Source organism: Epinephelus fuscoguttatus, linkage group LG6 (genome assembly GCF_011397635.1).
Source record: "Epinephelus fuscoguttatus linkage group LG6, E.fuscoguttatus.final_Chr_v1".
In the NCBI taxonomy this organism is placed as follows: Eukaryota; Metazoa; Chordata; class Actinopteri; order Perciformes; family Serranidae; genus Epinephelus; species Epinephelus fuscoguttatus.
The window spans coordinates 7995261-8010986 of record NC_064757.1 but is presented as its reverse complement, the minus strand read 5'-3'; the positions used below and the strand labels follow the sequence as shown (position 1 = coordinate 8010986).

Genomic DNA, 15726 nt, shown 5'->3' with positions numbered 1-15726 from the left:
TTCTTTTGGGCAGATCAATACTTAATACAGTATCATACAAGACTAAAAGAACCCAGAACAGGGTCATAATCAACTATTTAATCATTTTAATGCCTCCTGCGACCCAACCCTCTAAAGGGGGTCTGAGAAGGAACTTTTAGAAACTCAACAGCTCAAAAACAACTATTTATAGTATTTTGTCATGGTTTCAAAGAAGGTGTCTATTCTCACTCACCTCCTCCAAGTGACCTGTACCCGTCATGTCTTTGCCTTCCTTATCTACCTCAGTCTTTAGGAGCAAATATGAGATTGTTAATGACTGTGTGTCTATTGATAAGATGGCCAAAAACAGTAACAGTTCTTTTACTCCACTGTATTTTATCATAGTTTCCCGAAAATCACACTATTCTCACTCACTTCCTCCAAGTCACCTGTGTCTGCCCCTTTCTTTGGCTTCCTTCACTTCTTCTGTCTCCCTCTCTGTCCACTGAGTCCACAAGAGTCAGCATTAGATTATTTGGTAAACTATTGAACGCTGTATATCTTTGAACAGCATGGGGTAAATGATGGATAGCTGTAACGTTAGTTGAATGTATGCTGTTGCCCTCTGAAGCTTTAAGTCGATCCTTTCTCATTTACCTCCATGCCCCCTCTGCTGTCATCTATCACAAAAACAAAGTGAACAGACCATAAGGAGTAGTATTTGGTTAATATAGGTCAGGTGAAGTCTTTTTTTTAAACATAGCACCAAATCAAAACAAAACATATCTCAAGACATATAGAGCAGGTCTCGACCATACTCTCTTAATTTGCAAAAGTTTGGGCACCCCCAGTCAAATTTTTTTTTACTGGTAGTAGTTAAGTAAGTTGAAGGTGATCTCCAAAAGGCATGAAATTGCAGATGAAACATGCTTTTCAACATTTTGAACAAGAATACCATTTTTTGTTGTTGTTTTATACAATTTTAGAGTGGAAAAAAAGGAAAGGGGCACCATGCAAAAGTGAGGGCACCCAAAGAGAGTTCTCAGATAACTTTTACCAGGGTCTCAGACCATAATTAGCTTGTTAGGGCTATGGCTTGTTCACAATCATCATAAAGAAAGGCCAGGTGATTCAAATTTCAAAGATTTATAAACATCCCGACTCTTGAAATATTGTCCCAACAGTCAGCAGCCATGGGCTCCTCTAAACAGCTGCCTAGTACTCTGAAAACTAAAATAACTGATGCCCACAAAGCAGGAGAAGACTATAAGAAGATAGCAAAGTGTTTTCAGGTAGCTGTTTGGCTAAGCTCAGTTGGTAATTTAAGTAAGAAATGGCAGTTACCAGGAGCTGTGGAGGTCAAGTTGAGGTCTGAAAGACCAAGAAACTTTCTGAGAGAACTGCTCATCGGATTGTTAAAAAGGCAAATCAAAACTCCCATTTGACTGCAAAAGACCTGCAGGAGGATTTATCAGACTCTGGAGTGGTGATGCACTGTTCTACTGTGCAGTGAAACCTGTAGAAATATGACTTTCATTAAAGAGTCATCAGAAGAAAACCTTTCCTGTGTCCTCACCTCAAAATTCAGCATCAGTAGTTTGCAAAGTAACATCTGAACAAGCCTGATGCTTTTTGGAATGGGAGGCTTTTTTTCCTGTGGACTGATGAAGTTAAAATAGAAAAATGTGGATACAGTGAGCAAAGGTATGTTTGGGGAAAAGTTGGGAGATGCAGAATGCAGAATGCAGAATTTTATAAAACGAACTCTTGTCCAACAGTTAAACACGGGGTTGGATCAATCATTCTTTGGGCTTGTGTTGCAGTCAGTGGCACAGGGAACATTTCAAGGGTGGAGGGAAGAAAGGATTAAGCAAATTCTGGAAGTAAACATCACACCATCTGTAAAAAAAGCTGAAGATGAAGAGAGGATGGCTTCAACAACAGGACAATGATCCTTTACATGCCTCAAAGTCCACAATGGACTACATCTAAGGAGTGAACTGAAGGCTTTGCCATGGCCCTCGCAGTCCCCCGACGTAAACATTATTGAAAATCTGTAGAGAGACCTCAGAAGATCAGTGCATGCAAGACGGCCCAAGAATCTCACAGAGCCAGAAGCCTTTTGCAGGAAGAATGGGTGAAAATCCCCCAAACGAGAATTAAAAGACTTACCTGGTTACAAAAAGCATTTGTGATACCTGCCAAGGGGGTGCTACTAAGTACAGACCATGCAGGGTGCCCAAACTTATACTTCAGGCCCTTTTCCTTTTTTATTTTGAAAGTGTAAAAGATGAAATTAAAAAGTAATCTTGCTTAAAATGTAAAAAGGAAATGTTTCATCTTAACTTCATGCCTTTTGGAGATCTATTTACTTAACTATTCACAGTAAACAAAATTTTGACCAGGGGTGCCCAAACTTTTGCATGCTATCATATAGAGACCCAACAATTCAAACTAATTGCCACCAAGAGCAAGCATTGCGCAACAGTTCATGAAAAACCTTCCTTTTAAGAGGCAGAAACCTCGCGTAAAACACAAACTTTGTGGTGACCATCTGCCATCTGACTTCCATAGAAATACAGCTGTGCAACCAGCTACTCATTTTCACTTTTTAACCTCACTCTTCTTCTTTTCTTGTGTTTTTCTAAAAAAAAAAAAAAAAAAAAAAAAGCCTGATGTCCCTGTTCCTTTTCATGGGTGTTGTAACGACTCAAACACAGGTCTAACCATGGATGCACAACAAGAACTGGATGTATTACCCATATCCTCTGCACCCTGAGGGCCCATAGAGCAAGCACACTACAGACTTCTGCCAGCCAAATGGCTAACTTGAGGTTTAGTGCTCTTTTAACTTGAATGAGGATAAAAAATGATTGAATCGTGGGACTCCTTAAGAATTTTGAAATGTTATTAGGCTGAATGGATCAAATTCTAATAGTGACTCATTTCACAGAGGTTGTGAAACTTAAAAAATGTATCAAGACTTCTTTTTCACAATGTAAGTCTATTAGTCTTTTTGTGCCCAATGGCATCACTTTACAGACGTGGATATTAACATTACATTGTTTGGCGACTATGTCAAATTGTCTTCAAAGTCCACTGCACTTCACGGAGACTCAGGTCAAATGGATAAAGCATGAAAAATGTGGTCTAAGGACTGTGAATATCTTGCTTGAGTTGCGAGACAGCTGGAAGCTAGCATCAGCTGTTTGCCTCCATCAGTATAGACCCCACCCACCCCAGCATCACTCCACTGACCAGCTTTTAAATATTACAGAAATCCCAACCATGCACTATATACCCAATATGTGTGCTGTCGTTTATACTTCTGTGTGAATAAACAGTAGTATTTATCTTTTCTGAGCTGAGCTGTAGTTACCACTTCCTGAGAGTCACCCTGCCAGTTAGAGATGTGTAACCATGGTAACCCATTATAGACTCAGCAGTAGCCTACAATCTGTTTTATACAGTAATGAATGACGTTTTACTTTATTATACGGAGCCCCCAAAAGACCTGAGAGGTGATTAGTTTTTTATTTGGTGCACACAAGTTATCTTGGTGCACACAAGATAGTTATCTTAAAAATATTGCCTTTCTGCACTTTAGGGGCTCCGTATCAATAAGAAATCCAGCACAAACTTTGTCAGAGAAACTTTGTGACTGCGACATTATTCTGTGCACAATATAATCCAAGGAGCCACTACCCGAACAAGTGGTGATTGTCTCTCCTTTTAACCCAGATTTGGAATCTCAATGTACTCTTGTTGAACGCGCTCAAGGTTCACAGTTGTGTTGGAGATTAATGTTGATTGGTGCCAAAGTTACACATTATAAGAGCATGAAAAATAGTAGGAATCTTTACATTACTGGTGGGTGGAAAATTTGATACTTCCTGAATATTGGGGCATTTCCCTAAAAGTGTCCAGAGATTACGGCCCAGCTCCGGTCCATTGACGCTTTCACATAAGCATAAACGCAGTATGTTTTCATATGGTTTGATACTAACTAGATTTTTTTACTACTGGATTTAGATTTGAGAATGAAATAAAGCACATAAGTACATTCAGATTAAAGGAAAGATGATTATTTTATTTTGATTTTTGATATAATTTATGTAACAACAACTTTCTCTACATGTTTTTACAGGCAAATTAAAGGCTTTTAACACCAGGGATGAAAATACTGAATATTTGCTGACATTTTTTTTTTTACGTTCAAACCATTCACACCAAGGCCAACATGAATATTTGCATTCAGTGCATTCCACTAAAAATTAAAGATTTGCACTATCATACAATCATCGATTCATCGTTGTTTTTACAATAATAACCCAACAATTAACTCAACAAACTGGAGACAGGCTCGTGTTTTCAAGTTTGCAACACTGTGTATAAAAGTTACTATGTACAAATTGTGTGACAGTATGAAGAGATTTATGACGTTGACATTTGAGCAAACCTATAGCTTACGTAAGCAAAAGGCATTTTATCGGTTGCCTTGTTTTTAACTGGCATCTGAATTTCACAGAAATCAGAACAGCTGTGGGGGGAAAATGCACTGCCAAGAAGGTTTAGTTTTGGTGTGGATGGCTCATAAAGATAGATGGGTTCAAATTTTTAAATTGATGTGTGATTTATCTGCATGAATTATTCGCAGTTGGTCTAAAAAGACCTGAAGGCAGCATATAAATTGCCATTTTGTGAATTAAATGGAAAGTTGTAATATGTAAAGCAGTGTCTTAATGGTTACTCCCACAAAAGATGTTCAGCCAGCTGAAAATATATTGCCTGCTAAAAGCACATTGCTGCTGCTGGGTGAGAGGAGTCGACACATTGACGATCAAGTCTTCTTCAACTTTTTATGATCTTAAAGAGTTTTATGGGTTCTTACGTAATGAAACCTGCTCTATCTATGAAAGACCACATAAACCTTCAGTTCAGGTGAAGATGAGAAATTTAACAAAGTGGAAGAGGAAGGTTTTAATATTTAATGTGAGGCCTGAACCTGGCCAGAGAGAGACATGGATTTGTTTTAGTTTAAGACATCTGAACAGGGTCAAACAAGAAGGAAAGGCTCCCACACAGCACGTGTAGATTGTTCCAGCTAAAGGTATTTGCCTTGTCTTAAAATGTTTGTCAAGCCAACAATTAAAACCACTAAATCATCTCCTTGTCAATGTGAGTTATGCAAACACTGTCCATCTTGAGTTTTGTGTTCCTACTTGCTTGAGGCTTTAATGGTAATCAGTCTGAATACAGTTACAACACATTAAAGCAGCAGAGGAAGTAAAAAAGTCACTATGCCCGCAGTGGAAGAGGACAAGGTCACAGCTGAGCCGTCGAGTAATGAAGAAGAAGGAAAAAGCTATGATGATAACTTCATGTAAAACATCGCCTTCAGGAAATGACAGAGCATTTCTAACATCACTGCTTGGGGTTAAACTGGAACGGAGCCTTCTTGGTCAGTATATAGTATTATTGTGTATGTGAATATTGACTGTCAACTAGGCTGTATCACAAAACAATTCCATTGTACATCAAGAGTGAATTACATTTTCTAAAACTCTACGCCGGACATTCATCAAATCCCAAACTGGGGCCACTTTCAAAACCATATATCTGATTTCAGGTCACTTTCACTCCTGTAGTTCATTATATTTGGACAAAAAAGGAATATTATTATATTATATTATTATTATTATTATATTACACTGGCTTTTTACAAATGAACCAAGAGCTGAAAACATGAAGTCAAACGGACTGAAAGGTGAACTCATTTTTAGTGATTTCATAGTGTGATCATTAGGCGTGTTTGGACAGGACAATTTTTTTTCATAGCTTTAAAGGTAGGGTCTGGAGGATTTTCCAGTTGCTGTTTGTAAACACACATTAAAATTCGGCCCCTCCTATCAGGCTCAACTCTGCCGGGCGTACGGAGCCTGGAGGTACGGAAGAAGGCTTCACAGAAGAGGTTCAGGCAAGGCTCGTGCTGGTGCATGCTCGGACACGCTCGGGCACGGCACCTGCGCTCTCTCATTGGCTGGGGAAATCTCCGCCCAGAAGCGGTCCGAGCTCACAAAAACATCAAAATACAGTTAAAGGGCAGGAGCTCTGCTAAGAGAGTCACCACCACACATGAGTAGAAGCCCATAGGTGATGATTAAGCAGGATTTCATTTGTATATGTCTATATTTTGTTTTGTTTGAAAATCCTCCAGATCCTACCTTTAAGAACAAACCTTTCTGCTTAGTCTGCACCACAAGAACTAGCAACGATCACAGTTCTTAGGATGCCATTTTGAGGGACTTTTTTAGCTCCTGTTTCAGAGTACACGCTCTCCTAGCAGAAGAGGAACCAAAAGTGACGTGAAGTGTATGGTGATTGATCCAGACAGCCTAAGTGTACATAGACTGGTCGAACACAGCCAATGCAGCACTGGCAAATTTGATTTTCAAAAACCTGTTAACTGTGTCAACAACAGACAACAATAATGGCAAACACCAGCAACAGTGAAGTCCCCACTTTAGAGTCCAGAAGCATACTGTGTTGTTTTTGTTTGTTTTTTTTTTTTTACATTTGTACAAGATATTTTCACATTATAGTGAGAAACTTTTCTTGTAAAAGAAAAAATTCTTGTTATACCAATATATTATTTATAACATTAAACATTTTACATTACATTGTGATATGTGAAATGTTTTATAACAAGATAAATATTATGTTATTATATCAAGTTTCTTTTTTAAAAAAAAAGACAAGAAAAGTTTCTTGTTATAACATGAAAATACCTTGTGAAAACATGAAAACCATCTTATTAGATAAAAAATATCGATACAGCATAGTATCGCGATATTTTTGTGTGCCAATACTCTATTGTCACACAGACACCAAGTATCAATTTTTTTATTACATAAATTATTAATATAAAAAATATAAATTAAACGTTGGGTAACCTACTAGCATAATATAATCAGGTTTTTTTGTGTACTAGATACATTTGCTGCGATAAATTTCAATATATTTTATCGCAATACTCAGCATATGTTAGCACTTTTAAAATTGCAATAATATTGTACCTTGACTTCAGTATCGTGATAATATCGGATCGTGGGGCCTCTGGTGATTCCCAGCCCTACTTGTTATAACAAGAAACTTTTCACATCATTACCTGATATTCATCTTTTTTTTCCTGGAAGGCTAGCTGCTTTTTTATTGCAGAACATATATCATCATTTATCATTTGTATTAATTCTTAAATTGTATTAATAATCTGTAGCACTTTGAGATTGCTAAAATGTAAAGTGCAATACAAATAAAATTTGTTATTATTATTACTATTATCATTATCATTATTATTATTATTATCATCATATATGCGATGCTGGAGATACAAAGTGATTTTGACTCACAAAAGTCATTGCAACATATCGTCGCTGACCGATGAAGAACACGTATCTCCACTTTTGACAATTTTGACTTTCTATGCGCTCTGATGGACACTTCTGACAGTCAATGGAGATACATGTTGAATAGATGATGTAATAAAACGTATTTCCATTGGTCATTTGGATACCCAACGCTAACAGTTGCTAGGGAATATTATGGACACTCCATACACTGCAGGAAGTCAAAATCGGCAATTCCTCCCCAGTGGGCAGCTCTTCTCAATGAGCCCCCAGAACTGTCTGGTCTGAAAATGCCAAATGTTATGTGGGGAAAGATTTTAAAAAATGACAGTAAGTCAAGCTGCACTGAGCCTTATGTGTTTATCCTCTCTGGTGCACAAAGAAACCATACAGAAATAACAAATAATGACTATCACTAGTATAGACTGAAACTGGAGCGTGTATATCGTAGTAGTAACAAACACGTACAAAGGGAGAAAAATGGCTGTCCTACCATGTTTTTATTCAGGTTAAAAGTACATATTTACTATGACAAGGTACTGTGGTCGGTTGGATTGTTTTGCTTTCACACCATAAATTATTCATGCCAGTGTCCACGTGGACTTTCCTTTGGATTCTCTCTAGCACGGACAAAACAATTGGAGTGAGAGCTTCCTTTTTAAGAGGCCTCAGTCTGAACTCTGAAGCAGTTTGTTTGTGGTGTGACAGCCAAACAACCAACCACCTGATTTTATGATGGCTGATGTGGGATTTTAGCACAAACTACTATTAGATCCCTCCACTGCGTATCAGCTGTCACGGAGGCAATCTTGTGAGTAATGTACTGTATATATTCATGCAAATAATTTGGTAACTATGGTAACACAACATATGCATGCCACGATATGAGTGCAGTGATTTTCCCCAATACACCACTCAAAACACAGGTGTGTTGTACTTGTGTCCTCCTTCTATCGGTCAGTGACATCATGAAGCAGACCACAACTAACGGTAACAAATGACCATATGAGCTCGTCTACAGAGTGAAAGTGACCTTAGATGACATTTAGAACTAAAAAGTAGCACAGTCATCACTGTCGCTCTGGTGAAAGCTGTGAATACAATAGATATTCTTATGCATTCTGTGGGAAATTTCAAGTGGATTAAATTAGAATTAAATTAAATTACTCCTCATGAGCCCCGCAAACCCTGTCAGGAGTCCTCAGGAGGTCCCTGAACTCCACTTTACAAAGCAGAGCTGTAAATCCCTTTAGAGCAAGCCAGCCCACAGACTCGTAACTATGTCTGGCTGTGGCCACATCACTGGAGTTCTCAATATTTAACTGATAATGTCTGGCTCAGAAATGGCCTGAGTCCTTGGTCACACTCTGCTGTGCGTCTCAGTAGTAGGTGCACCAGTTGCTGTAATCACTGGGCATCAGGCCGCCAGTGATGAGCAGGATCAAGTCCACGAACCACCAGATTCCCAGGCCTCCCAGGGTGAGCAGCTTCCCCACAGCAGTGCCAGTGTGGCCAAGGCAGAAACGATCAACCCCAAAACAACCCAGGAAGAAGGAGTACAGCAGCGTGGTGATGAAATAGTGTCCAGTGTATCTGTGCAAAAGAAAACATTTAAGGCAATTTAATATCCAATATGTGCAAAAAATGGATCACCCATATTGAATGTTAGGTTTGATGTAAACACCATTTAAAGGAGTCCTATTGTGCTTTTCCAGACTTTGTGTCTTGTATAAAGTGCTACAGTGAAGCAAATTCATATTGAATGTAGCCAAAGTGTTAAATATTGAGGTGAACATTATGCAGAAGTAATCCCTGTGGGCAAAAACATCAACATTCCTATCCTTCTAATCCCACTGTTTCCAACTGTTTTTTTCCAGACAATGGACTTGAGTCACATGACCTGAACTCAAGTTAGACTCGCGTCACAAATATGATAACTTTAGACTCGACTTGACAAAATCAAAAAAGGCTTGGAACTCAGCTCTGACTTAAACACTGATGACTCATGACTTCACTTGAACTCGAGCCTTTTAACTTGAAAATACCTGATACCTTCCCCCAAACCCAAAGGTTAAACATATGTGATGTAAAACTGCGACACAAATCAATTCATTTCCTGAATCAGCTGACATTAATGCTATTCATTTCCAGCAAGTCCACACTTAATTCCTCTGATCCACTTTGTTGGAAAAAGCATCCAATCAAGTTGCAGGAGAGAATCATTAAGAACTAACATTACTGAGAACCAGTTGATAAAGAAATGATGCCAAAGATTATCTGTTTATGTACAAAAACTATGCAGTGGTTGACTAAAAACAAATTGCAGTGTGCAAAATGTGCAGGTGAAAAGTTACAGGAAGGGACACGAAAATTTCAACAGACTTATTTTAACTAATGAGTATATATATATACTCACTCTTTGTTAAAATGGTATTACATGGTGAAGAGTGCATTATGACTTGCTCATGACTCTGGGACTTGTCAGTCTTGACATGTGACATGACTCAGGACTTGCTTGTTTTGACTTGGGACTTGTGTGCCAAGACTTGATATTTACTTATGACTTGTAAAACAATGACTCGGTCCCACTTCTGTTTTTTTTTTCTACTACTGGCTACAGTGTGACACTATTACATGATAAAAATAATTTAAAAAAAATAAAAAATGAGCTACATGTAGCCTACGCTGCTACATGTAGCTACATGTTAACACCAGGGAAACATGTAATCTTGGTTGCAGATGTTGTTAATTTCTTCCCAATTTCAGATCATACTCCTGCTGGAACTTGTCCAGTTGAGATTAGAAGCTTTTATTGGTGATATTAGTGTGCTATTCTCACTTAGTCATTTTCCTGCTGCAATGACGGTGCAGAGACACTGAGATGAGACTCAGTGCTGACCAATCAGAGCAGACTGGGCTTTTTGTAAGGGGGTCTTCAGGAGACAGGCACTAAACAGAGTGTTTCAGATAGAGGATGAATACAGGTGTTCCAGCAAAAACAGTATGAGGAAAATAAAGTTGCTTTTTTTTTTTACATTAAAGCATGTAAACATGTTCTATTAGAAACTTTAAATACAATACTTAAAAATGAGCTCAATACTGTAGGTCCTCTGTAATATCTTGACTCTCCATTGTTTGTGTATTTTCTGAAGCTGCAGATGTCCAGTGTTAAGTTATGTTACAAAGTAATTCTGCCGGTATTCAAGCAGAAATAAAGGAATTATATGATAATGATGAAACAAACAACACGACTTTATAAGAAGCCAGTTAAACACCTGCAGGTGTGATCTACAGCGAGCGGATACAATAAAAGCAACACCTGTTCCATACAATATAATGGTTGCACGCAGTCTGAACAGAAGTGAATAATATAATCTTCACTAAGGTAGCATTTATCCAAGTGCGAGATAGCAGCAATGTCTTTGTACAGGTGCAGCTTTGATTGTGTCCAGCCGCTGCACCTCCCTCATCTCTATGCAGATACTACGGAGATTAAGCTCATGTGCTGATGAATGCAGAGAGATGCTGGGAGAACATGGTGTACTGTGAAAACATGGCCCAAAAAAACAGTAAAGTCATGGTTTTATACATTTGGAAACATTGCCCTCTGGTGGTGAGATCCTGATACCACAGATCTTCACCTGAATTAGCTGGATCACAATTTCTGAATGTCTTAACTGGATTTGTATTTCTGGAAGTATGTGTGGTGCATATTGCAAAGGTAGACACATCTCAAACAATGAACACTGCAGGTCATGTAAATCTGTGATCATTTCTGAGTTGTCCTACCAATTTTTCTTAGTGTGTGTATGTGTTAGCCTCAGTGCTCAGTCTTATCTATACATACTGTATTCAGTCTCTGCTACTGTCGTCGACACATTTCAATGGATTTCAATTACACTGAGAGCTCACATTTATTGTTTACATGATGATCTCGTTGATACGTATCATGTTTTTTCAACAGGGTCTGTGCCATTACATTTCACCTAGGGCTGGGCGGTATGGTCTAAAATCAATATCACGGTATTAGGGCTGCGCGGTATATGCGGTAGATGGTAGAAATTATATAAATTTGGCCCACGGTAGAGATTTGCGCTCTACCGTCCTATCATCGATGATGTCATTGCACCTGCCTCAGTGTGAAAATGGCTGCAAGCACAGAGACAGCGGAGCAAGAGAAGCTGGTCAAAAGAAACGGTGCTACGTCCGTGATTTGGACTTGTTCGGCTTTAAACGGTCGAATAGTGAGCAGAAAAACATAATTTGCAAGATGTGTCGAGTGACAGTGACAGCAAACAAAGGTAACACGAGCAATTTATTTTACCATCTCAAGACAAAGCATGTGCTTGACCTAGTACTTGGTGTTGCATACAAGCATTCTTACACAAGGATCCTGTTTTATGGACTTCAGCTCGACGTTCAACACCATCACCCCAGACATCCTTCACACTAAACTCACCTAGCTCACCATCCCAGCGCCCACATCTCAGTGGATCACAAAATGCTTGACAGTCGGGAGACAGCAGGTGAGGCTGTGGAAAATCATATCCTGCACCCAGACCATCAGCACTAGTGCCAGGGATGGTGATCTCCCCTCCACTGTCCTACCTTTACAACAACTGCACCTTATGAAAACTGTCTGTTAAACCCCTGAAGTCTGCATGCTCAACAGCCTCATCTGGCACTGGTGTCTGCAGACAGGAGGCTGAATATCTGGCTCTCTGATGCAGTCAGAACGACCTGGAGCTGAATGCTCTAAAAACTAAAAAACATTTGCCACCATCACTGTACTGAATACCCCATGACTGCTATGGAAACCTTCAGGTTTCTGGGAGCCACCATCTCCCACGACCTTGAGTGGACTTCAAACATCGACACCGTCAAAAAGAAGGCCCAGCAGAGGATGTACTCAACCTGCCAGACCAGACTACAATCGACAGTCCGAGCTGCAGAAAAAAATCATTGGTGCCAGCCTGCCCTTCATTCAGGACTTACACACCTCCAGAGTCAAAAGACAGGTGGGTAACATCACTGCAGACCCTTCACACCCCAGACACAACCTGTTTCTGCTTTTCCCCTCTGACAGGTGCTACAGAGCAATGTAGGCCAAAACTAACAGACACAAGAACAACTTTCCACAGACCATCACTGTTATGACCACCCCTTCATTTACATCAGCATATAGTGTCAGGAACAATCCCTGTGGAATAACCCTGTTAACACCAAGCACCCACTTTACCAGTAATAATATGTATATATAATACATCACATGGGGACTAATTTGGTGCCAGTCTACTCACTGGGTATCACTAGAGGAAAGGTTGAGTGATCACTGAAGTCAGTGTGATCCACACCCATAGGGACCACTCATTTCTGTACAAAATCTATTGGAAATCCATCAGTTGAGATATTCAGTTTGGCCTCAAACCGAAAATGTAAACCGACACAGCCATCCTAGATCCCTGTCACTAGCATGGCTAATAAAAACTGCTTCAGATACACTAGGTCATTAAAACAAACACAATTAAAAAAAGAATATGAACCAATGAAAGTTTCTGAAAGCATTTTAAGACAGATGATCCAGTGCCTCCTTCCCTGCTTTCTCTCTTACTATACTCTTGTTAAAATCACACCCATCTTAAATTTGACCCTTCCTTTTGATCTCAACTACACATCTGTAAAGTTTCATGATTGCATTTTAAATGGTTACGACACTATCGTGTTGACAAAATCTATCCACAGACCGAACACAGACAGACGTACTCACCTATTAAAAAAAAGACCCACAAAGTGTAAACACATCCAGCTGTCACAACATTGCCATGGCTTGTAAAAATGTCTGTGTATACTGTTAGTTATAGTTCTTAGTAAGAGAAAATGGGAATCAGCCAAAATCTGAATTACCAGGTCAAACTTTTAAAGAATCATAAATCAGAATTGCCGAGAAAAACTGCAATCTGTGAATCTCCAGTGATGTTTGAGAGGGATTACTTTTGTTTGCATCTATGCATTAGGGTATTTTTTTTTTTTTTTTTGGAAAATCCTGGTTAGTAGGCCTATACCTTTAAATCAACACTATTTTACATGAAGGTTTGTGTGACAGTTTTGGGACATGTAGACTGCACAACTGCAACTGTCCAGCAGGGCTCCCTTACTTGATGCATGGCACACTTCCTCTGAGGAATTCTCTGGGTCCAGCACACTCTATATCATCGAGTGCAGTGCAGATAACCGGTGTGTGGTTCACTTCTTTTTGAGTCTGGCCACCCCACTAAAAACAGAAACAGTAAATGAATTAGTGCTGGGTGACTGACAACATAAGACTTTCTGACAAAACAAACAACCAAAAACACTTACCCCAACACAACCATGTCCCATCTCCAGAAAGGCACTGTTGTTGCCTGCATGATCTACAGGGTCTTGACAGTAGATGAACTCCTCTGGTCTTTAACACACATGTATAATGAAACACAAAGAGTGAGGGATGTAAGCTATTGTGCAACTGCTGTGAAAATGACTGATGACCAAAAACAGGAAGCTGTAGACTGCATTACGCCAAACTCCATTCATAGAATCTGACTATCTGTAATTATTAACAAAATGTATACAGGTAGAGCATGACTTCACATGACATTTTAATTACTATGACTTTACAGTAAATTCGGCATACGAGATGGTTTCAGTACGGATCCCTGTTTTTATTTAGTGAAAAGACTGGTTCACAATAGCTCGTAACTGTTCAATAGTGAGTGATAGACGTTATATTCTGGATGTAGTATTATGAAAGCTGACATTTTGGAAACTGGATCATGGATGTGCAAAGGAACATGATTTGATAGATTTCTGAGAGCAGTTTGCTTTGACAGTCTCACATCAGCAGCTGCTCGTAGTTAGCATTAGCTACCGCTAGCATGCTAGCGAGACGACTGTAGCGTTACATGTTACTTACAGATAGCTGCAGAGGACGACCGGTGACGGGGGTCTGTACTCATATTGCTCTGTATAATTCGTACTTTCCACCGGTATTTCATTTTTCACCATTTCTGGCGGCTGGTCGCTGTACGGCAGTGTAGTAGCTCCCTGAACACCATTAGTAGTAGGAGTCTCGACTGTCGATGAGTTTTGGGAGTGAATTCCTTCCAGACATTGTAACAGAATCACCGTCAGTAGCAGCAGGAACTGTCCGCACAGCAGAATATAGCTGACTGAAATCATTGTCACCCTCAAAATACTACGTTAATTCTAAAAGACTAGCCATTCGTGGTTAACAGCGTCATTTAGCTAGCTACCGTTACCAGCAAAGGTTTGTTTGGGTCGCGTGGGTATGACGCCATCAAAAGCCGCGTGGATAGTGTTTGTTGCTTTTTCCCTTCACTTTCTTTTTTGTGCACAAATTCATTAACAAAAATACAAACAGATAAATAGACAACAAATTAAACAGTATGAGAGGACAAAAAGTAAAAAAGCAAACTACTACTTCTAACAACAGCAATAATAATAATAATAATAATAATACATAGGCTATACATATACATATAGCCTACATACACATACATTTAACAAAACCAGAGTTTTTGTTATATGCATTCTAATTATTTAATAACTTCAAGGTTTTAATGGCTGTTTTGTTCTTAACATTAGACAACATGGTGCTATATTGCTGAAATTCATTAATAAAGTGTGGAAATGTCAGTTTGGTTTCTGACCATTTGTGTTTTTTTTAAATAGGCCTATGGAATTTTCCAAATATAATTAAGAGTTGCATAATATACAACATGTTTTTTTTTGTTTTTTTTTCCAATCTCATCTTGACTGAAACATATCATTACATTAGACTTATTAATTTTAACATTTATCTTAAGTTTCCTTTTTTTTTTTTTAGAAATTTCTCTTTTTCCAGTCCACAGAAATCACACTTATAATCAATATTCAGCTTGAGTCTTAATAACGAAATTTTGTTTACTGTGAATGATTAAGTAAATAGAAGATGAACTGATCATGAGGGTATGAAGCATGAAGGTAAAGATGAAACACTTCTTCAATATTTTAAGCAAGACTACATTTTAATTTTAATCTTTTAAAGTTTCAAAATAACAAAAAAGGAAAAGGGCCTGAAGCAAAGATTTGGGCACCCTGCATGGTCAGCTCAAAGGACAAGGAAGAAAGTGAGGCGCATTTTGGCAGATTGCTCAGCAGATTGCTCTTTAGCCATTTTGGGTTCTTGAGGTCTGGGAGGCGCTATACAGTCCCTCCGTCAACTAAAAATTTATTTTAAAATGTACATTAATCTTTCAGTTTATCATAATTTACCAAGGCATAACAGTCAGAATGTGACTGACACATTCTCTAAATACATTCT

General features: G+C 38.8%; 1 protein-coding gene across 1 annotated transcript; it reads right to left on the bottom strand.

Moving 5' to 3' along the window:
* Positions 1–7848: 7848 nt before the first annotated feature.
* On the bottom strand, positions 7849–14675 carry tm2d2 (TM2 domain containing 2). The gene is made up of 4 exons (XM_049579919.1): positions 14317–14675; positions 13725–13812; positions 13523–13638; positions 7849–8960 (listed from the first exon to the last, which is right to left on the bottom strand). Exons 1-4 carry the CDS (start codon positions 14580–14582, stop codon positions 8747–8749), a joined length of 684 nt encoding a protein of 227 aa, XP_049435876.1. The 5' UTR covers positions 14583–14675; the 3' UTR covers positions 7849–8746.
* Between the last annotated feature and the right edge of the window lie 1051 nt (positions 14676–15726).